General features: G+C 25.6%; 6 protein-coding genes across 9 annotated transcripts; all 6 read left to right on the forward strand.

Moving 5' to 3' along the window:
• The first annotated feature begins 1,517 nt into the window (after positions 1–1,517).
• Positions 1,518–6,431, forward strand: LOC145750864 (uncharacterized). Its single transcript, XM_082566935.1, has 14 exons — positions 1,518–1,566; positions 2,001–2,177; positions 2,406–2,526; positions 2,626–2,735; positions 3,396–3,593; positions 3,682–3,794; positions 3,886–3,999; positions 4,111–4,287; positions 4,359–4,490; positions 4,572–4,656; positions 5,038–5,155; positions 5,300–5,340; positions 5,466–5,527; positions 5,973–6,431. Exons 1-14 carry the CDS (start codon positions 1,518–1,520, stop codon positions 6,006–6,008), a joined length of 1,533 nt encoding a protein of 510 aa, XP_082423061.1. The 3' UTR covers positions 6,009–6,431.
• An 899-nt stretch (positions 6,432–7,330) lies between these two features.
• On the forward strand, positions 7,331–8,126 carry LOC145750865 (uncharacterized). The gene is made up of 3 exons (XM_082566937.1): positions 7,331–7,434; positions 7,592–7,768; positions 7,963–8,126. The coding sequence occupies exons 1-3, from the start codon at positions 7,344–7,346 to the stop codon at positions 8,124–8,126; spliced, it is 432 nt and encodes a 143-aa protein (XP_082423063.1). The 5' UTR covers positions 7,331–7,343.
• Positions 7,978–13,446, forward strand: LOC145750348 (uncharacterized). Of its 4 annotated transcripts, none has more exons than XM_082566363.1 (10): positions 7,978–8,116; positions 8,182–8,291; positions 8,894–9,070; positions 9,142–9,273; positions 9,369–9,453; positions 9,713–9,830; positions 9,889–9,929; positions 10,073–10,134; positions 10,568–10,629; positions 11,908–12,010. In XM_082566363.1, the coding sequence occupies exons 2-9, from the start codon at positions 8,289–8,291 to the stop codon at positions 10,601–10,603; spliced, it is 654 nt and encodes a 217-aa protein (XP_082422489.1). In that variant the 5' UTR covers positions 7,978–8,116; positions 8,182–8,288; the 3' UTR covers positions 10,604–10,629; positions 11,908–12,010. The 4 variants fall into 4 exon arrangements, 3 of the variants coding, with proteins under 3 accessions (XP_082422489.1, XP_082422487.1, XP_082422488.1); XM_082566361.1 differs by having other exon boundaries at positions 10,703–12,005; XM_082566362.1 differs by having other exon boundaries at positions 10,929–12,005.
• On the forward strand, positions 13,165–16,234 carry LOC145750866 (uncharacterized). The gene is made up of 12 exons (XM_082566938.1): positions 13,165–13,177; positions 13,310–13,510; positions 13,596–13,708; positions 13,809–13,922; positions 14,035–14,211; positions 14,316–14,447; positions 14,517–14,580; positions 14,668–14,776; positions 14,916–14,962; positions 15,108–15,175; positions 15,327–15,388; positions 15,480–16,234. Exons 1-11 carry the CDS (start codon positions 13,165–13,167, stop codon positions 15,357–15,359), a joined length of 1,071 nt encoding a protein of 356 aa, XP_082423064.1. The 3' UTR covers positions 15,360–15,388; positions 15,480–16,234.
• Positions 16,235–16,589: 355 nt separating this feature from the next.
• On the forward strand, positions 16,590–18,198 carry LOC145751175 (uncharacterized). The gene is made up of 6 exons (XM_082567275.1): positions 16,590–16,656; positions 16,787–16,963; positions 17,119–17,272; positions 17,356–17,465; positions 17,636–17,801; positions 18,084–18,198. Exons 1-5 carry the CDS (start codon positions 16,590–16,592, stop codon positions 17,740–17,742), a joined length of 615 nt encoding a protein of 204 aa, XP_082423401.1. The 3' UTR covers positions 17,743–17,801; positions 18,084–18,198.
• Positions 18,023–19,694, forward strand: LOC145750867 (uncharacterized). The gene is made up of 5 exons (XM_082566939.1): positions 18,023–18,284; positions 18,374–18,486; positions 18,586–18,699; positions 18,814–18,990; positions 19,279–19,694. Exons 1-4 carry the CDS (start codon positions 18,023–18,025, stop codon positions 18,985–18,987), a joined length of 663 nt encoding a protein of 220 aa, XP_082423065.1. The 3' UTR covers positions 18,988–18,990; positions 19,279–19,694.
• Positions 19,695–21,664: the final 1,970 nt, after the last annotated feature.

Below are 21,664 nucleotides of genomic sequence, written 5' to 3' on the forward strand. Positions count from 1 at the left end.
TATTTTAGACTAATTATTAAACTCTTAATTTTATTTTAAATTTAACTAGAGTAAGTGCTGTGAATGCCTTAAATACTTAGTGTAAATTCAACTACAATTAAATTTGTAACAATTTACAGGTGCTGCTTCTGTACTAGTAGCAGAATCCTCATATGCTAATGTAGTTAACATATCATCAGTTAATCAGGTTAACCTAAAGATTGAAATTAAAATATTTTGTTGTTTGACATTTAAATGTTGGCATCTAGATCTACTTTAAACTGTCCAAGTTGTTGGGTATTAATAAAACTCTATTATGGCTTAAAATATAAGAATTTAAGTTTTAATTTGTATACATATCATTTAAATGTACTAAAAATTAAAGAAAGAGGATTCAAAAAGTACTTATTTTGATTGTTAATTGTAAACATAAAAAATAAAAATAAATTGTTAATAATACCATGGCTACCCAAGTTACAATTTAACATATATATGTTTTCTTTCTTTTTTAGAATTCTGTTTATGAAAACTAGCCTTTAAGAAATAGATTCAGCAGTTCAAAGTTTTAAGTAGGTATACAAGTTTTATGCCATAATAATAATTTAAATATATCCTTTAATTGTATTTAATGTAAATATTTTTATGATTCAAAAATTATAACTTTAGATTTCGTGTTTAAGGAAAAATTCAACATGTTTCTAGATCACCAGCTTGGTCGAACTTAATCTTGTATAAGGAATTGACTAAATGTCTTTTTTAATATTTATTTAAATTTGTGTTTTAATTTCTGTTAGTTTTGTATACATGAAATTATTTATAAAAAATACTGCCCCTAAATATAACATTTAATTTTGTTGTTGTTTTGTTTGGTGATAACTTTTGTTTACTTTTTTATTTTAATCGCAGTGTTTTTTAATATTTTAGTTTTTGTTGGTACCCAAAGTTTGTCAATTTGAGTAACTATAATTAAAAAGCCACATTTGACTTTTTAATTTTATTTTTTTAAACCACCTGCCCACTCTCATAGCTTTGTTGGACACTTAAGTGGTTGTGGTACTAAAGTAAAAAAAAACATGATTTTTTAAAATTATGAAAGTTTACAAAAAACTGAATATATTGATTGTTCCTTTAATAACCTAAGCAGGAAATATTAATAACTCACCGCTGCATAAATTGCTTTTTAAACTTTTTCCTAATAGGTGACTGTTTCTATTCTACCAGATTATTAGATTCTAACTTTTATTTTTAATAATAATCTGTAAACAACCTTTTTGTTTTTAGGTTTTGGCAAAAATTCTAATTTTGTACAAGCTTTTGTTGATAAAGCAGTTTATTTAGGACTGCATGTTTTAATATACAGTCATGCAAACTTTTTTTTCTGTAAGTGATGACTAATATCTGTACTTCATAATAACTTCTATATTAATGAATTAATTAAACTTTATTTGTTTTTTGTTTGGTAAATGGTATTAAGAATATTTTGTATTAATCTGATGTTTATTTGAGTTTAGTAATTTACGATTCACTTTTAAGAGGCTATGAGCTTAACTGAGTTATATTCTGATTACTTATTGGTGGGAGATAAATGTATAATATGGTGTAAGTAAGTCTTAAGCAGTTAGTTACACAAAATATGTGTGGGGTTTATTTAAAAATATTGTTTTTTGTATTAAACAAACTTGTTTTGTGCAGATAGGCAAATGTAAGGAACGTGTTTAACAAAATTAGAAGTATTAAATTTCATTGATGCGCCTTATCAATATATAATATTTTCTTCTAATAAGATTTAGTTATGTTTTATTGTTTAAGTAATTAATATTTCAATAATCAGATAGGTTTTAAAGTAACTGTAATGGGGACATATAATATTTTGCTTTATATGCTGATTATTTTATGTATTTCAACTCTAAGCAAAGGAGGTAAGAAAGTTTTGACAAAATTTTTTTTTGTCTTAATACATACTGTAATTACAAAACAAACCTTTACATAAATAAATTTATTATATTTGTGTGTTTGTTAAGTTTGCAGTGACAGCATAATTGGAACTGGAAATACTGTATATAGTTTATCAGACAATCAACTTATTGTGGAAAATGCTGAGAATGTTTGTCAGGAAAATGGTGGAAATGTGGTTTCAATTCGAGATCAACAAACAAATGATTTGATTATTAATCTTATCAACAACAAATACAGAAATGGTAAGTTTAAATTCATATGCTTAACAGTTTTAACTTATTGAATTTAAGTTGTAAGTAATTATCTAAGTTAAACTTTTTGTAACCCTAGTATTATGATGGCCTAAATGATTAACTTTTATATTCTTATTAAATACATAAAATATCTTAATATTATTTTGTTTGTTTTTAATATGTAGATTAATATTTATTTTATAGGTTTACAAAGGGTATGAATATTTTACAAAAGAGTTCAGAATCAACCACATGAACAGGGTAGAGGATACAGATATGCTTTATCACCTGAAGAAATAGATGGTTGGATGAGTGCTGGACGTCTAGGAGACATTGCTTATGTTGATTTTTATAAAAGGTTTAGTTTTCTTAGTATATTAAAAGTCTAGAAAAAAAATTTAATTTTTAATACGTATTTTAAATCTATTAAAAAGTAAAAAAGTGTTTTTATTTTTAGTTCAAGACCAGGATTTACACAACCTCTTACTTTTTGCCAGTTTGAATATACAAGGTGGGGTATAACAGTGGGGGATAGACCTGAAAATTGTGTTTATATACCTGGTGAAGGTAAACAAATCTATTTAATAATTTTTTAATTAGGTTGCCCTAATTCAATTTTTTTTGTTTTTTTAATTTTTTGTAGTAAAAACACGATATTTTATAGCCTAGATAAAAAAAATTAAACATGGTAAAAAAATCGATAACATTTAAAAAAATTAATGATAATATATATATATATATACAATAACTTTTAATCCCTTTATTCAGGACAAACTGGTTTTGACTTTCAATTTTTTGGATCTTCCAATAATGTTAATCCATTGAAAAGATATCTTTTAGGAAGAGCTTCTTAACTTTTTTCCACCAAAATAACTGCAACTGTTGATTCAAATCAGGGTATTGAGGGATTTGTAAGGTTGCAGAATCCTATTTTTGTTCCAGGTTAAATTGTTTAAAAAAAAAATAAAATAAAATCATTTAAATTTATAACAAAAAATTTTGAGCTTCTTAATTCGTATCTTTGTTAGTTCTTTTATTTATTTTAGTTGTAAATTTTAGGTAAACTATAAATATACAATAAAAAAGTGTATTAATTGTCTGTTTTTTAAACTTTTTAAATCAAAAATAAAAGAGTCCATTTTTTTATAGAAATGATTGTTTGGTATATGATATCATTTTATGTTGTAATAAAAAATATTTTTAACATGACTAATAAAAATGTTGTAGATATACCAGACACTCATTTAATAGTTGGAGCAAAGTATTTAGATAACAACTGGGTTTGGCCTGATCAAACTCAAGTTAACTTCTTTACATTACCACAAACTCCTAACCTGTGCACAGCATTTCATTATGAAAATGGTTACTGGAATCTAATACCAATAAACTGTACAGAAACATACAACTTTGCCTGCCAATATCAGTGTAAATTAACATTATAAAAATGAATAAAAAATGGTAGTCAAATTTGTAGATAATATTGTTGGTAAGTAAATTTAAATTTATATTTTAGTGACTACACATGCTTACCTTGTAGAATGTGATGGTAACTCTATTAATGTAACCTGGAGTACAAATTTATTATCACTTCAATCAATTTATTCCAACTTGACCTTAAATGTACAAGTAAGTTGGTAAAAAAAGTAGAAACTTAGTAATTTATTTTATTTGTAATTGAGAATACTGAATAATAGTTTTAGATTCTTTAATACTTAAGGTGTTTATTCTATTATCTGGCTCACAGAGTGTAACTTTATCAAATCACTACAGTTATAATCAATCTTATGCTGTTGTTACTGACTTAACACCTAGAACTTCCTACATAACAACGGTAAACATTAACATAAATTTAATGAATAAATTTATTATTGTATATATTTTGCAATTAAAGTAATCTTATAATGAAGTGATGAATGATACGATTCTTGAATAATGTTTGTAGGTAACAGTAACACTAAGTAATTGTGGTAGCCAATCAGTAACATCAAATTCAAGTGTTACAACCAGTTTTGGAATTCCTGATGTCATAACTTTATCTTATGTTGATTCAACTCAACCAAATTGTATTATCAAGTGGCCAATACCAACTAGTTATGTGGATGACATTTTATCATACATGGTAAGTAAATAATAGAAATATTGTTCAATGATCCTAGGTAAGATTAGAATAATATTTTGATTTTGATTTAGATTGAAGGCCAAAGCAACACAAACACATCATTGATTACCTTCAATCCCAGCTTATTAATTTCAATGGAAAATGAATATTTAATGGAAATACCTTTAAATGTTCATAATTACAACAAAACTGTTTTGTTTAGGGTAATTGTTTCTAAATTTAAAACAAACTAAATTTGGTAATACTTAAAAGAAGTTTTATTTTTGTATAAACTGTTGTTTTAGATTAGAGCAAGTTCTTGTGAGGGTTTTGGAGAATGGAAAAATGTAAATGGAACTTGTGTTTCACCAATTAAAATAATAGAAACAGGTTAACATGTTTTTTGCTAATTATTGTTACGTAATATACTAAATGGTCCAGCATAACATTTATTATACAAAAATGTAATTTTTTTCTTTACAACTAGAACTGTTACACACAATTGATTCAAATACAAACATATTGAAATCTATAACTCTAATTTTGTTTGTGTGGCATTGTTAAATATTACTGATGTTGTTAACTAACACATTATCAGTCTTAACTCTTGAACTATTGGACCTATCCAGCTACAAAGTTAATTAGTTTCAGCCGAATCCTGAATTTTTAGGATCCCCCAATTTTTTATTCTGCATGTATTTTACTTGTCTGTTTCTTCAAAGCATTTATAAAAACTTAAAAGCATAAATTGTTTTTAAATTAAATTTTTAGGTGGAAGTGATGGTAAATCTGGATCTGCTGTGTCCAAAGAGGCAATTATTGGTTCTATTGTTGGAGTGGTTGTAGTATTAGTTATTATTGTGGTGGTTATTTGGATGGTAAAGAAAAGGTAAAAATTATTTTTAATATAGGTAAATAACACTGAACTAACTATAGTGTAGTATGTATTTATAATATCATACAACATAGATTAAAAACTAAGTCCAAACAACAATAAATAATAAATTAAATTTTAAACCAAGAATTTTTTTAGGTTTCAAAAAAAGAAAGTTATGCATAGGTCTACACATTCTGGTAAATTTTTTTTTCACATAAAAATTTAATTATTTTTTTTAATAATTTTAAGTAAAGTATTTATTTAGTTGTGTTTAAGCCTCATGCATTCAGTACTAAAATTTAAAAAAATATTTATTTAATAGGTACAAATATGGTGTTGGAATCTCCTTATGCTAATGTTGTTAACACAACATCAGTTAATCAGGTTGGTATGATTTAAATTTCACTTAAACTCTTTAATTACTTAAACCATTGTAAGAAGCGCATCTGGCTGCCGGGTAAATTTTGTTGCAAAATTATCGCTATGCCTAAGCAATTAAAATTTTATACTCTAAATTATTGCCACCAAAAATATTTAATCACTTTTAATAACAAAATTCGCTTAACTTTTTAAAAAAAATAAGTTATACATTTTGTACCGTATTGTTGAGCAGATTTTGGATAATGGGTTATTTTGCAAGCCTACTTTCATAGGGACCTTTTTATTTATTATTTTTCCTTATTACCATGACAAATCGTTGGTATGCTACCATAACTCTGTTTTTATTTAGTTGACATTTTTGCGTTACGTTTATTTATCCCATAATCTTCATTATTATAAAATGTTGTTCAATAAGTTTTAATTTAAAACCGTTATTTATCTTTTCCAGAATTCTGTTTATGAAAACTACCGCTCACACTATTAGCGGCACCGTTTTAAAATAAATAAACTTGTGATTTTTTTTCGATTCAATTCAAATTTGGTGAAAATCTAGATATATTCATTCTTATGTGAGTTTTTTTAGGGCTAGTTTTTTTCCCGCTTTTTGGAATGCTACTGTTTTAGTATAGTAACACATTTGCCGTTGGTGGTTTTACCTGTTTACTAGAGCAGTTTTTGTTAGTTTAACGGCACATGACTTAAATAACAAACATTTAATAAAAAGATTTTATATTTTGCTTGTTGAATTGTACTTCTTGTGACTTTTTTGTGTAGAAATATATTTTTGAAATTTATTTTTGTATTTTCTTGTTATTATGTTTGCTGTTAAATATTTAAATTGCTTACTAATTGTTCTATTTTACATTTTTTTTCAATAACGAAACAATGTAATTGATTTCGGGTTCAATTTGTATTGGGACTTCGTAAACTTTACAATTTTAGGTTTTGCACTTACAATAGACCGAAACTCTGACGTGCTTTAACTAACCTACTAGTTAACTTACACCGGATATATTAGTAATCCAAGAATACGTAAATTGCTTTCGGGTCATATTAAATATTTAAATAAGGGTAGAAATCAATATACTTTGTTTGAGATTTATTTTTATAGCTAGTAAAAGGTTTATTGATGAAACTTCGAAATGTTTTGATGAAACTTCGAAATTTTTTTATTGACCTTTTGATGTTACTTACGTATTACAAGGAAGTATAGTAGGTTACATGCATACATCTATCTAGACAATTCATGCAACAGACTTAAAAAAATGAGTCACGAGTTGTCTATAGTACAAACTTATTACAATGTATTGGCATATTAATTTAAAATGAAAGTTTGTATATAAGTCAGTTTAGATGTTGAGAATGATATTAAAAGTAATGGAATTTTGTATTATTTGGCAATTTTTTGCCTTTTAAGGCTACTGTAAACGTTAATTATTATTACGTTTTTATTATAAAAGTTACATCAACTATTATACTGGTGGCTTAGCTAGGTACCATTTAGTAGAAAAGATAAACAGGTTTCGCATTAAATTTATAGAAAATTTGTAGGTTTTATTGTTGCCTATTAGAGATACAATTTCAGAGGTCTTAAGTTGAACTAACTTATTTAGAGAACATTAGGCTATAAGTTAACAGTTCGTATTACTTAATAAATATTTGTGTAGTATTTATCTTCCTCTATGCTTAGTATTGATTTACCGATGAATAATAGGAAGTTACAATTCCAAAACTATATATAAGACTCTGCTTTAATCTTATATATTAGCATTACCCAAGTTTTATGTTTTTTCCACTGTAGTGTATTTGTCGTAAAAACATGAAAAATATTGATGTAAAGCTACATAATATGTGTTGGATTTATAAGCTAATTTTAATTATTTTATATATTGCAACTTTAAGTGAAGGAGGTAAGAATTGATTTATTTATTTAATTTTTTTTTTAAGTCGGCTTTAAATTAACTATTAAATTAGGGAAGCCCCATTTTATTATTACCACGTGGACTTGGCCATAAAGATTAAACAATATCAGTTTACACTCCTAAAAATGTTTTAATATTTATTAAGCTTGTAGTGACAACGTAGTTGGAATTGGGGATACTATATACAGTTTATTAGACAATCAATTTAATGTGGAAAATGCTGAGAATATTTGTAAGAAAAATGGTGGAAATTTGGTTTCAATTCGAGATCAACAAACAAATAATTCTGTTATTAATCTTATTAACAACAAATACAGAAATGGCAAGTTTAAATGCATACGCTTAACATGTTCAACTTATTGATTTTAAAATGTAAATATATATCTAATTTTAACTTTTTGTAACCCTAGTACTATAGTGGCATAAATGATAAACATATATATTCTTATATATTACATAAAATAATTAATATTATTTTATTTGTTTCTAATATATAGATTAATATTTGTTTTATAGGTGTACAAAGAGTGTGGATATTTTACAAAAGAATACAGAATCAACCACATGAACAGGGTCGAGGATACAGATATGCTTTATCACCTGAAGAAACAGATAGTTGGATGAGTGCTGGACATCTAGGAGATATTGCTCATGTTGATCTTTATAAAAGGTTTATTTAAAAATTACAATACTTTTTTTTCAAACCTACAACATAATATACTATCAAAATTCCAGTTCAAGATCCGGATTTACACAACCTTTTATATTTTGCCATTCTCAAAATCAAAGGTGGAGTATTGCAGTTAAAACAAAACCATCGCATTGTGTAGCTAATCCTGATTATGGTAAGTATAAAATAAAATTTAGAATGTTTTAATTGATAATTTTGTTAATTAAACAACTGTATTTTAAAGACAAACTATATTTAATAGGCAAAAATTTATAATTAATCAAAAACTTATTAACATGTTAAACATTAAGGTTCAAGGGCATTTAACTTTTATAATAACATATGTGTCGTTATAGGATTATAATTTTATTCATTTTGCTAATTTTATTAAAATAAAATTATATACTTAAAATTATTACGAAAAAAGATAACATTGCCAAAGCAGGTTTTAAAACAGCGTTAATACCATTTTTGCACTATAATCTACTAGAGTGACATCACTTTCTGTTTTAGAATTTTTTTAATAAGTTTTTTTTTAAACATAAGTTACAGTTGATTTACAAAATTAAGGTATAACTCCCAAGTAAGTTTTATCTCAGATTAACCCTTTGTGTGTTTTAATAATTGTTAGTGGCTTAACACCTAGAACTACCTACATAACAAGGGTAAACATTAAGCACAAATTTAAGTAATAAAATTATTATTGTTTTTTTTTTACAATTAATGTAGCCTTATATTAAAGTGACAAATGATACTATTTTTGTGTTTTGTTTGTAGGTAACAGTAACACTAGGTAATTGTGGTAGTCAATCAGTAAAATCAAATTCAAGTGTTACAACCAGTTTTGGAGTTCCTGATGTCATAACTTCATCTTATGTTGATTCAACTCAACCTAGTTGTATTATCAAGTGGCCAATACCAACTAGTTATGCGGGTAATATTTTATTGTATGAGGTAAGTAAATAATAGAAATAATGTTAAATATTCATAAGTAGAGTTAAAATAATATTTTATTTTGGATTTAGATTGAAGGGCAAAGCAACACAAATACATCATTGATTGCCATTAATCCTAGCTCATTAACTACAATGGAAAATGAATACTTTATGGAAATACCTTTAGATGTTCATAATTATAACAAAACTGTTACATTTAGGGTAGCTGTTAATACATTTAGGCTAAACTTTATTTTTTTCAAGACAATATATTTAAATGAAAAGATATTTTATTTTGGCATGAAATGTTGTTTTAGATAAGAGCAAGTTCTTGTGAGGGCTTCAGAGAATGGGAAAATGTAAATGGAACTTGTGTTTCACCAATTAAAATAATAAAAACAGGTTAACTTGTTTTTTTTTGCATTTCTTAAATGCTAATTCTTGTTACATATTATACCAAATGATTAAGCGTAACAGTGATTACACAAACATGTACTTATTAACTTAATTTTTTAATTTTTTAGACCTATGTTAGAACTATTGGACCTATGCTATAGCATCAAGTAGTTGTAACTGAATTTTATAATTTATGGTCTCATCATTTTTAAAGCTGCATGTATTTTTGTTGTTTGATTCTTTTATGCATTTGAAAATTGTTTAGGTGAAAGTGATGGTAAATCTGGAACTGTTGTGTCTAAAGGAGCAATAATTGCTTCTATTGTTGTGGTGGTTGTAGTGTTAGTTATTATTATGGTGGTTATTTGGATGGTAAAGAAAAGGTAAAATTCTTTGTTTTAAAATAAAAATAAATTTTTTTTAAATCAAGTATTTTTTTAGGTTTCGAAAAAATGAAATCATGCAGAGACCTTCACAAACTGGTAAAACGGTTTTTGGTATTAACAAAAAAATTATATTAATTGTTTTAATAATCATTAGTAATGCACTAAGTATTTATTTAATTGTGTTTAAACCTTATGCATATCAAACTTATGTTAAAAAGGGCTTTTTTATAATTTTGTAGATACCGGTATGGTGTTGGAATCTCCATATGCTAATGTAGTTAACACAACTGCAGTAAATCAGGTTGGTTTTGGTTTATTTAAATTTAGAAAATCATTATGTCAATAAAAAAAATTAACTTCGATTCTGGTAAATAATTTAACTGCTGTGAGTTATGCACTCAACTCAAATTTTCATGCAAAGGTAAAGTAATCGAAATTTAACACATGCAATTGACACAAGAATTATTTTATAACTTTCAAAAACACAAATTTACTAAACGTTTCTTGCTAATAAGTTATTAACTTTGCGTTGCATAGTTGAGCAGATTTGTGAAATTGGGTTATTTTGCAAACCTAATTTCATAGTAACCTTTACAATTCCTTTTTTTGCTTGCTACCATAACAACTAATTTTTAAAACAACTTTCATTTTTAATCTAAACCATTTGTAACCTCTATTAGTACGAAATGTTATAAAAAATTTTTTTTTCTACAATGCGTTATTTATCTTTTTAGAATGCTATTTATGAAAACTATCGTTTCAACTTATAGATGCAACTATTTATTATAATAATCATGTAAGTTTTGTAGTTTAATTACAACTTGGCTATATTTTAAATATGGATTTATAATTTAGGGTTTGTGTTTTAGGAAAACTAGTTGATTGCTCACTTTGTTTGTGAATAAAATTGTTCTCGTAAATACATAAAACGAACTTTTGCTAAATAAGGAAGACGTTTATGGTTTTATTTCTTTCTTGCCATTTTGATTTTTTTTCTTAACAACATTGGAAATAAAGCAGAAAATATTTCATATTATTTACTGATCGTTTTGTTCTTTTATTTGGTTTGTATCTTTTTATCTATTTTTTATCTAGCGATTGTGCATTTTTGATGGAGGGCTTGTATAAAATTATTGTTCGTTGTTGATCTAGAAGACTATTTGTCGCATCGTGTTCTAAACAATTATAATGCCTTGAAGATGCTGTGATGTGAAAGTAAAAAACTCTTATTTAAAATATATTATTTAAAAACTTAACTCTTATTGAAAAACATAAAGTATTAATTGTGACTTTAATAGCATAAACAGGAAATATTATTAACCCACAGAAGCTTTTGTGCAGTTAAGGTTTTACAAACGTTGCGCCTGTTCTTACTTCACCGTATTGTTAGATTTTAATTTTCAATAATAATCTGTAAACAATCTCTATGTTTTTCATTTTGCAAAAATTTTAATTTTATGCATTTATTTGGTGATGATGTAGTTTGTTTAAGAAAGCATTTATAAATATACACTCATGCAAACTTTCTTTAAGTCATGACTAATACTTTTACAATTCATTTTAGTGGGCTACGAGCCCAACTGATTTATATTCTAAATACTTATCAGTGGGATGTATGCATAATATTGTGTAGGTAAAGCCTTATTTAAGCAGTTTGTTAAACAAAATATGTGTGGGGGTTTATTTAAACAAATATATTTTCTTTTATATTAAACAAACTTGTGTCATGGATGGGCAAATGTGTTTAACAAAGTTAAAAGTATGATTTTTCATTGCTGTTGCTTATTAAACATATAATTTTTTTGTAATAAGAATTAGTTTTGTTTTATTGTTTAAGTAATTAATATTTTGATTATCAGGTAGGTTTCAAAGTAATTGTAATGGGGACATATAATATTTTACTTTATATGCTGATTATTTTATGTATTTCTACTTTAAGCAAAGGAGGTAAGAAAGTTTTGGCATAAAAATTAATATTACAACTTTTTTGTCTTAACTTTTCGTCTTACTACATATGTTATTAAAAAACAAACCTTTACATAAATAAATTTATTATATTTGTGTGTTTGTTAAGCTTGCAAAGGCAGCATATTTGGAACTGGGGATACTGTATATAGTTTATCAGACAATCAACTTAATGTGAAAAATGCTGAGAATTTTTGTGCGGAAAATGGTGGAAATTTGGTTTCAATTCAAAATCAACAAACAAATAATTCTATTATTAATCTTATTAACAACAAATACAGATATGGTAAGTTTAAATTCATATGCTTATCAGTTTTAATTTATTGAATTTAAGTTGTAAGTAATTATCTAAGTTAAACTTTTTGTAACCCTAGTATTATGATGGCCTAAATAATTAACTTTTATATTCTTATATATTACATAAAATATCTTAATATTATTTTATTTGTTTCTAATATATAGATTAGTATTTATTTTATAGGTGTTAAAAGAGTGTGGATATTTTACAAAACAGTGCAGAATCTACCACATGAACAGGGTAGAGGATACAGATATGCCTTATCACCTAAAGAAATATATGGTTGGATGAGTGCTGGTCGTCTAGGGGACATTGCTTATGTCGATCTTTATAACAGGTTTGTTGTTCATTATATAATAAGTAGGCATATAATATTAATTAAATTGTAATTTGATCCATGGTAAGTAAATTGCATTACAATTATGCGACTTAGTTAATCTTTGTAAAAATAGAATCAACCAAAATATTTTTCCATTGAAATATTTTACATTTTAGTTCAAGACCAGGATTTACACAACCTCTTACATTTTGCCAGTTTAATTTTATGAGGTGGAGTATAACAGTGGGGGATAGACCTAATAATTGTGGTGATGAGCCTGCTGAAGGTAAATATATGTTAATATTTTAAAAATATTGTAACAAAACACTAATTGTTGATAATGAAAAAACGAATTAAATGGTTAATAATATAAAATATACAAAAAATTTAAATCTCTTTTTACAGGGCAAACTGTTTTCGACTTTCAATTTTTTGGATCACTAAATAATGTTAGTTCGTTGGTAAGATATCTTTTACTTAGAAATAGTCAACCTTATTCCATCAAGTTAACTGCTACTGATGATTCAAGTCTGGGTATTGAAGGATTTGTACACTTAGTGGGAACTATATTTGTTCCAGGTAAAACTGTTTTAAAAAAAACTAAATAAATAATTAGTTTTATAATGTCAAATATTAGGCCTATCAGTTAGTATCTAAGTTAATTCCTATTTTTTTAGTCTTTGTAAAGTTTTAGTTTTTTATGATGTAAGAGTATGTAGGCTATAAATTTAAGTCAAACCTATGTAAAAATGGAAAATTTCGGTAAAGAAACTAAGTTAGTAAATATTTTTTATAAAAATGATTTGTTTGTTTTTTATATTTTTAATGGCATTACATTTTTTTAAGAAATGTTTAAATGAAAAACTTTTCTGACGTTACAATTTTTTTTTTTAGTTATACCAGACACTCGAGTTATAGTTGGAGCGAAATATTTAGATAACAACTGGGTTTGGCCTGATCAAACTCCAGTTAACTTCTTTACATTACCACAAACTCCTTCTAATTTGTGCACAGCTTTTCATTATGAAAATGGTTCTTGGAATCTAATACCAATAAACTGTGCAGAAACATACAACTTTGCCTGCCAATATCAATGTAAATAAACTTTTTAACTTATAAATAAAAAAATATTCGAATTTCCTTAATATTGTTAATAATTTAATTTAAACTTATATTTTAGTGACCACACAAGCTTACCCTGTACAATGTGATAGTAACTCTATTAATGTAACCTGGAGTACAAATTTATTGTCCCTTCAATCAATCTATTCTAACTTGACCTTAAATGTACAAGTAAGTTATTAAAAAATTGTTGTTGTTAAGAAGCAAAGTAATTTATTTTATTCGCAATGGGAAACACTAGATAATAGTTTTAACTTTGATAATTCTTTAGGGGGATATTTTATTATCTGGCTCACAGAGTGTAATTTTATCAAATCACTACAGTTATTACCAATCTTATGCTGTTGTTACTGGCTTAACATCTAGAACTACCTACATAACAAGGGTAAACATTAAACATAAATTTAAGTAATAAATTTATTATTGTATATATTTTGCAAATAATGTAGCCTTATATTAAAGTGATAAATAATACAATTCTTGTATATTGTTTGTAGGTAACAGTAACACTTGGTATTTGTGGTAGCCAATCAGTAACATCATATTCAAGTGTTACAACCAGTTTTGGAATTCCTGATGTCATAACTTCATCTTATGTTGATTCAACTCAACCTAATTGTATTATCAAGTGGCCAATACCAACTAGTTATGTGGATGACATTATTTCATATGAGGTAAGTCATTTAATATCTTAAGCTTTTTTAAATGAAAATAAATGTTTTCTTTTTTGTGTTTTTATTTTGAAAATATATTTTAGTTTATAAAATATTATTTTTAGATTGAAAGTCGTGGTAATGATATAAAATATGCGAGAACTTTTGATTCTAAGAAATTAAACAAAATGGAAAATTTTTATTTTACTGGCATATCCCTCAATATTTTCAATCCTAACACAACTGTTACATTTAGTGTAAGTTATATTTTAATTAATTTTGTTTATTATAAATACAATTTGTCCCTAATATTTTATTTGTTTTAGATAAGAGCAATTTCTTGTGATGGTTTCGGAGAATGGGGAAATGTAAATGGAACTTGTAAACCAGGTTTATATATTATTGTATTTTTTTTTTGGCTTAACCTAGTTATGGAAGTTTAAAGTATCACAAACTGTTTTCTCTAAACATGTCTAGGTATGCATCCAATAAATGTCTGTAAGGGAGATATAATTGGATCTGTTTTTGGTGTATTTGTGTTTATCATTCTTGTTGTGGTTGTGGTTATATTGATAAGAAAACAAAGGTGAAATGTCTTATCTTGTAATAATCATAGTTTTTAAATATTTTTTTGTTAAAACGAAAGTAAAAAATTGATGAAAATTATTTTCGTTATTAACAGGACAATTTTTAAATTACTCAATATTTATTTTTCTTAATATAAGGTCTTCAACTTTAACAAAAGAAGCACCTCGAACTGCTACACGACCTGGTATGAATTTAATTAAGTTTAAACAAAACAACAAAATAAATTTCTGTAATTTATTTTAAATTTAACTGCATTTAATCTTTTTATTTACTTTAACCATTTTATTATATTGTTTATCTGTTGAATTGACTAACTAAATGATTTACAGGTGCTGCTTCTGTACCATTAGCAGAATCTTCATATGCTAATGTAATTAACACAACAGCAGTTAATCAGGTTGAAAAATAATATATTGTTACAGATTTTAATGGTGTCTTTTACATTATAGCACAAGTTTTTTGTATGTTTTTCAAAAAAAAACAATTAGTGTACGATAAAACTGTTAAACATTTACTTTTTAACTTAAATTTTATATATTTTTTTTTAGAATTCTGTTTATGAAAACCAGCACTTTAAGTAATAACTTTATCAGTTTAAACTTCTGAATAGGTAATAAATTATTACATTGTTATATACTTTAAATAATTATTTGAACAATTTTTAAATAAATATTTTTTTGAATTTAGTTTTTTTGTTTTAGGAAAATTTTAACATCACCAGATTGGTCTAACAATCGCCTAGTATAAGGAAATGGTTAAATATATATCTTAAAAACCAAAATTACTTTATTTTTCAATAAATAATTTTAATATATAAAATATTTCATAAAAATAACCCTTAATTTTGAATTTGTTTTCTTTTTGATTTGATTAACTAATTATTTAGTTATAGTGTTTTTAATTTTTGCCAGTTATAGTGTTTTTAATTTTTGTATTTACATTTTTGTTGATAGCCTAAGTATGTCAAATTGAATAATTATAAATAAAAAGCCACAATTTGGTTTTATTTTTATTTTAATACCCCCTTACTTAATTTTGTTATTCTACTAGACACTAAAGTGGTTGTAGTTCGAATGTAAAAAACTCTGATATTATATAATCTTTTATAAAATTGTACAAAAAACTGAAAGTATTGATTGTGACTTTAATAACCTTAGCAGGAAATATTAATAACCCACAGCCACCTAGATTTCCTTTAAAGCTTTTGTGCTGTTAATGTATTGCCAAGGGTGTCTCTTTTTATTTTTATCTGATTGTTGGATTTTGATTTTAATTTTCAATAATAATTTGTAAACAATCTTTTTTTTGCGAAAATTCTAATTTTATTCAAGCTTTTGTTAATGATGTAACTTTCTTTTATTCTTAAGGTTATAACTAATAATTGTCCTTTGCATAAACTTTTAGATTGATGAATCAAATAAACACAATTAGAAGATAGTTTTTAAAGTCTTTTGTTTGTTAAACGGTATTAAGAATATTTTGTATTAATTCATTGTTTATTTTAGTTTACTAGTTCACAATTGATTTTAGTAGGCTATGAGCTAAACTGATTTTTATTTTAATTACTTATTGATGGAATTTATGATATTTTGTAGGTATAGTCTTATTTAAGCAGTTGGGTATTTAAAATATGTGCTCATTTAAAAGAAATTTTTTTTTTATTAAACAAACTTGTTTCATGTAGACAGTCCAATGTAAGGAATGTGTCTAATAAAGTTTGAAGTATTATTTTTATTGCTGCGGCTTATTAATATATATTCTTTTTTAGTTATGTTTTATTGATTATAAGAGAAAAATGTAAAGTAACTGTTATGGTGATATATAGCCTTTTGGACTTCTTACTGATTATTTTATGTATTTCAACTTTAAGTAAAGGAGGTAAGAAATTTTTGACAACACAATAATATTACAACTTTTTTGTCTTAACTTTTCGTCTTGCTACATACCTGTAATTACAAAACAAACCTTTGCATAAGTAACCTATCATATTGTGTTGATGTTTACATAGCATGCTGTAACAGCATAGTTGGAATTGAAGATACTATATACAGTTTATCAGACAATCAACTTAATGTGGAAAATGCTGAGAATAATTGCAAGGAAAATGGTGGAAATTTGGCTTTAATTCGAAATCAACAAACAAATGATTTCATTGTCACTCTTATTAACAACAAATATAGAAATGGTAAGTTTAAATTCATATGTATGATTAACAGTTTGCACCTTAGCATTAAAATGGTCAAATAATAAAATTTTATGTTCCTATTAATTTTGAAGATGTAGGCTACTTAAAAAATGGGTTTTTGCTTTTTAATATATAGATTAATATTTATTTTATAGGTGTACGAAGAGTGTGGATATTTTACAAAAGAGTGCAGAATCAACCACATGAACAGGGTCGAGGATACAGATATGCTTTATCACCTGAAGAAATAGATGGTTCGATGAGTGCTGGACGCCTAGGAGACATTGCTTATGTTGATCTTTATATAAGGTTTAGTATACTAAAAGTCTAAAAAAAATTTAATTGTCAAATTGTATTTTAAATCTATGAAAATTTAAAAAAAGTATTTTTAGTTCAAGACCTGGATTTACACAACCTCTTATATTTTGTCAATTTCAATTTACAAGGTGGCATATAACAGTGGGGGATAGACCCGATAATTGTGTTGACGAACCTGGCGATGGTAAACAAATCTACTTGCCCCATTATTATATTTTTGTTATTTTAATTTTTTGTAGTAAATATTCAATATTTATAACCTAGATAAAAAAAATTAAACATGAAAAAATTGCCAATAACTTTTTAAATAATTAATAGTATATAAATACAATAAACTTTAATCTCTTTATTCAGGACAAACTGTTTTTGACTTTCAATTTTTTGGATCTCGTGATAATATTAACTCATTGAAAAGATATCCTTTAAATAGAAATACTCAACCATTTTCCAACTGCCACTGATGATTCAAGTCTTGGTATTGAGGGATTTGTAAGGTTGCAGAATACTATCTTTGTTCCAGGTAATATTGTTTTTAAAAAAATAAATAAAATCATTTAAATTTATAACAGAAAATATTGACCATTTTAATTCGTATCTTTGTTAGTTCTTTTATTTATTTAAGTTGTAAAGTTTTGGTAAACTATAAATATACAATAAAAAAGTGTATTAATTGTCTGTTTTTTAACTTTTTAAACCAAAAGTAGAAGAGTTCATTTATTTATAGAAATAGTTGTTTGGTATATGATATCATTTTATGTTGAAATAAAAAATATTTTTAACATTACTAATAAAAATGTTATAGATATACCAGAAACTCTTGTAATAATTGGAGCAAAGTATTCAGATAACAACTGGGTTTGGCCTGATCAAACTCCAGTTAACTTCTTTACATTACCACAAGCTCCTTCTAATTTGTGCACAGCATTTCATTATCAAAATGGTTCTTGGAATCTAATACCAATTACCTGTGCAAAAACATACAACTTTGCCTCCCAATATCAATGTAAATTAACTTTATAAAAATGAATAAAAAATGGTTATCAAATTTGTAGATAATATTGTTGGTAAGTTAATTTAAACTTATATTTTTAGTGACCACACAAGCTTATCCTGTACAATGTGATGGTGACTCTATTAATGTAACCTGGAGTACAAATTTAGTGTCCCTTCAATCAATCTATTTTAACTTGACCTTAAATGTACAAGTAAGTTAGTAAAAAACTTTGTTGTTAAGAAGCAAAGTAATTTATTTTATTTGCAATTGAAAATACTGGGTAATAGTTTTAACTTTTATAATACTTTAGGGGAATATTTTATTATCTGGCGCACAGAGTGTAATTTTATCAAATCAATACAGTTATTACCAATCTTATGCTGTTGTTAATGGCTTAACACCAAGAACTTCCTACATAACAAAGGTAAAGAATAAATATAAATTAAAGTAATAAAAATTATTATTGTGTATATTTTTTAAATTAATGTAAACTTTTATTAAAGTGATAAATTATCTGATTCTTATATGTTGCTGGTAGGTAACAGTAACATTAGGTAATTGTGGTAGTCGATCAGTCACATCAAACTCAAGTGTTACAACCAGTTTTGGAATTCCTGATGTCATAACTTCATCTTATGTTGATTCAACTCAACCTAATTGTATTATCAAATGGACAATACCAACTAGTTACGTGGATGACAATGTTTCATAGGAGGTAACCAATTTTATATCATAAACAAAATTTTTAGTTTTTTTGTTTGTACTTCACAATTTATTTTAGTTTATACAAAAATGTTTTCTAGATATTAAGTCGTGGTACTGATATTATTTATGGAAGAAATTTTGATTTTAAATGATTAAACAAAATCAAAAATTTTTACTTTACTGACATATCCCTCAACATTTACAATCCTAACACAACTGTTACATTTAGTGTAAGTTATATTTTACTGTATTAAAGTTATCTTATTATACAATTGGTTTTAATATTTATTTGTTTCAGATAAGGGCAAGGTCTTGTGAGGGTTTTGGAGAATGGAGAAATGTAAATGGAACTTGTAAAACTGGTATATTATTGTACTTGATCATTTCAGTCTAAACCTAGATATGAAAAATTAAAGTATTTAAAACTGTTTATTACAAAACGTGTCTAGTTAGAAAAGCCTAAATAATTTTTACTAAAATTTCAAGCATTTACAACATGCTATGTTTATTAAAAATTATAATTAAAATATTTTATTGTTTTACATTTGAATGTTGTCTTCTACCTTAACTGCGCCAGGTTTTTATGTATGTTATTTAAATGTGATAAAAATTAAAGAAGAATTATCAAAAAATCTTTATGCACCCTGAAACTTCATTACTATCAAACTGTTTAACGTTTACCTTTTAACATACAATTTGTATTTTTTTCCTAGAATTCTGTTTATGAAATTCAGCCATTTAAGTAATAACTTTAACAGTTTAACTTTCTAAGTAGGAATAAAAATTTAATTATTTAAATGATACTTTAAAAAAGTATCTTAAATTGTTTTTGAAATAACTATTTCTAAATTTGTATTGTGACTTAGTTTTTGGTGTTTTAGAAAAATTTTAACATTACCAATTAGTCAAACAACCATCTGGTATAAGAAATTGGTTAAATATTTTTTAAGAGTTACAATTAGGGTGTTTTTTTAATTTTTTTAAATAGCCTAAGACTGTCAACTTAAGAAATAATAACAAGAGTCACATCTTGGTTTTTATGTTTATTTTCATAACTAACCTGTCTAATTTCATATAACTACTGAACACTAATGTGGTTGTGGTAAACTCTGATGTTTTAAAATCTTTTATTAAATTATACAAAAACTTAAATGATTAATTGTGCCTTTAATAGCCTAAGCAGAAAATATTAAAAACCCACGGCCACCTAGATTTCTGTTGAAGCTTTTGTGTTTTAAGGTTCTGCAAAAGTCTTGCCTGTTCTTTTTTTATCTGATTGTTAGGTTTGTAAACAAGCTTTTTTTTCTTTTTTGCAAATTTTTTTTATACAAGCATTTGTTGATGATGTAGTTTGTCCAAGAAAGCATATTTAAATATACAGTCATGCAAAATTTATTTTATTTTTTAAGTCATGACTAATACTTGTCTTTTGCATAAACTTTTAGATTATTAAATCAAATAAACATTATTAAAAAGACGCTTTTTTTTAATTTCATTGTTTATTAAATTGAAAATATATACTTATAAAGCAATTCTTTTTTTTGAATTTTTATATTGTTGTACTTTTAAACCCCAATTAGAAAAAATAAGTAATTCACAAGCAACTACATGAATACTTTGTTTATAGAATTTTTATATCATGCAACTATTTTTATATTTTATTTGTTCCTTCCTGTTTTTTGTTTTAACTTTACAAATGACGAATCACTTAAAGTTGCAAGCCTTCCCAGGCCATGTATACATTACGCAAGTTATTTATTATTTCAAATTTAAGGTTGGTTGACTAAAGATAGCTTTTTTATAGGTTGTTAAATTGTATAGCTAACCAGTTGTATAATTTCTGTTAGTTGGGTCTGTTTTCGCGTTAACTCTTTACAGTTTAAATGTTTATTGTCATGTTGTAGTGTGGTCTTAAACCAGTAGCTATCTGCTGTTATTTTCATGTGCAGGGTTAAATTAAAAAATGTTAATCCAGTTAAACCACTTTTCGTTATTTAAAGCAGATACTCGTATGTTTAAAAAAATTAGTAATGCCATTATCCAGCAATCATATGTTTAAAAAAATTAACATAAAGCCGTAATTCGAATATGTATCGTTTAAATGTCAACCGAAATAGTAAGACATTCAACTACCAAACACTGCAATCGCGTCTTTTAATACATAAATCAGTACGATTTTTTAACGGTTAAGTTTTGCGCGAGCCATATAATTTCTGCTAGTGGGGCTTGCGTTCGGGCTAACCTTATTATAAACCCCCTGTTGGGAGAATTTAACACTACCAACGCAAGTGCAGGAATACTTAGTTCTTGTATTAACTTTAATGATAAATCATTAAAGTTGCAAGCCTCATTAGGCCATGCATAGATTACGCAAGGTATTTAATATTTTAAAGATGTTAAATTGTATATTATTACAACTTTTAAATAGCGTTTAAATATCAGTAAAGGAGTCTATTAAAATAAGGGTTGTGTACTTGTAATATTTGCATAGGTCAAAGATGAACAAACTGCGCGCCGTGAAGAATTTATGTAAATAACATTTTTTTTAATAAATATTATCTTTGCTAAAAAGGTAAAACGTTTAAAGGTTTTAGTTTTTTTATTTACGCTTTTTATTCTCTACGTATTGGTGCACAAATTTTGCTTTTTATTTTTTACTTAAGTTTAAAGCGAAAGCAAAAAAT

Source organism: Corella eumyota, chromosome 4 (assembly GCF_963082875.1).
Source record: "Corella eumyota chromosome 4, kaCorEumy4.1, whole genome shotgun sequence".
Classification (NCBI taxonomy): domain Eukaryota; kingdom Metazoa; phylum Chordata; class Ascidiacea; order Phlebobranchia; family Corellidae; genus Corella; species Corella eumyota.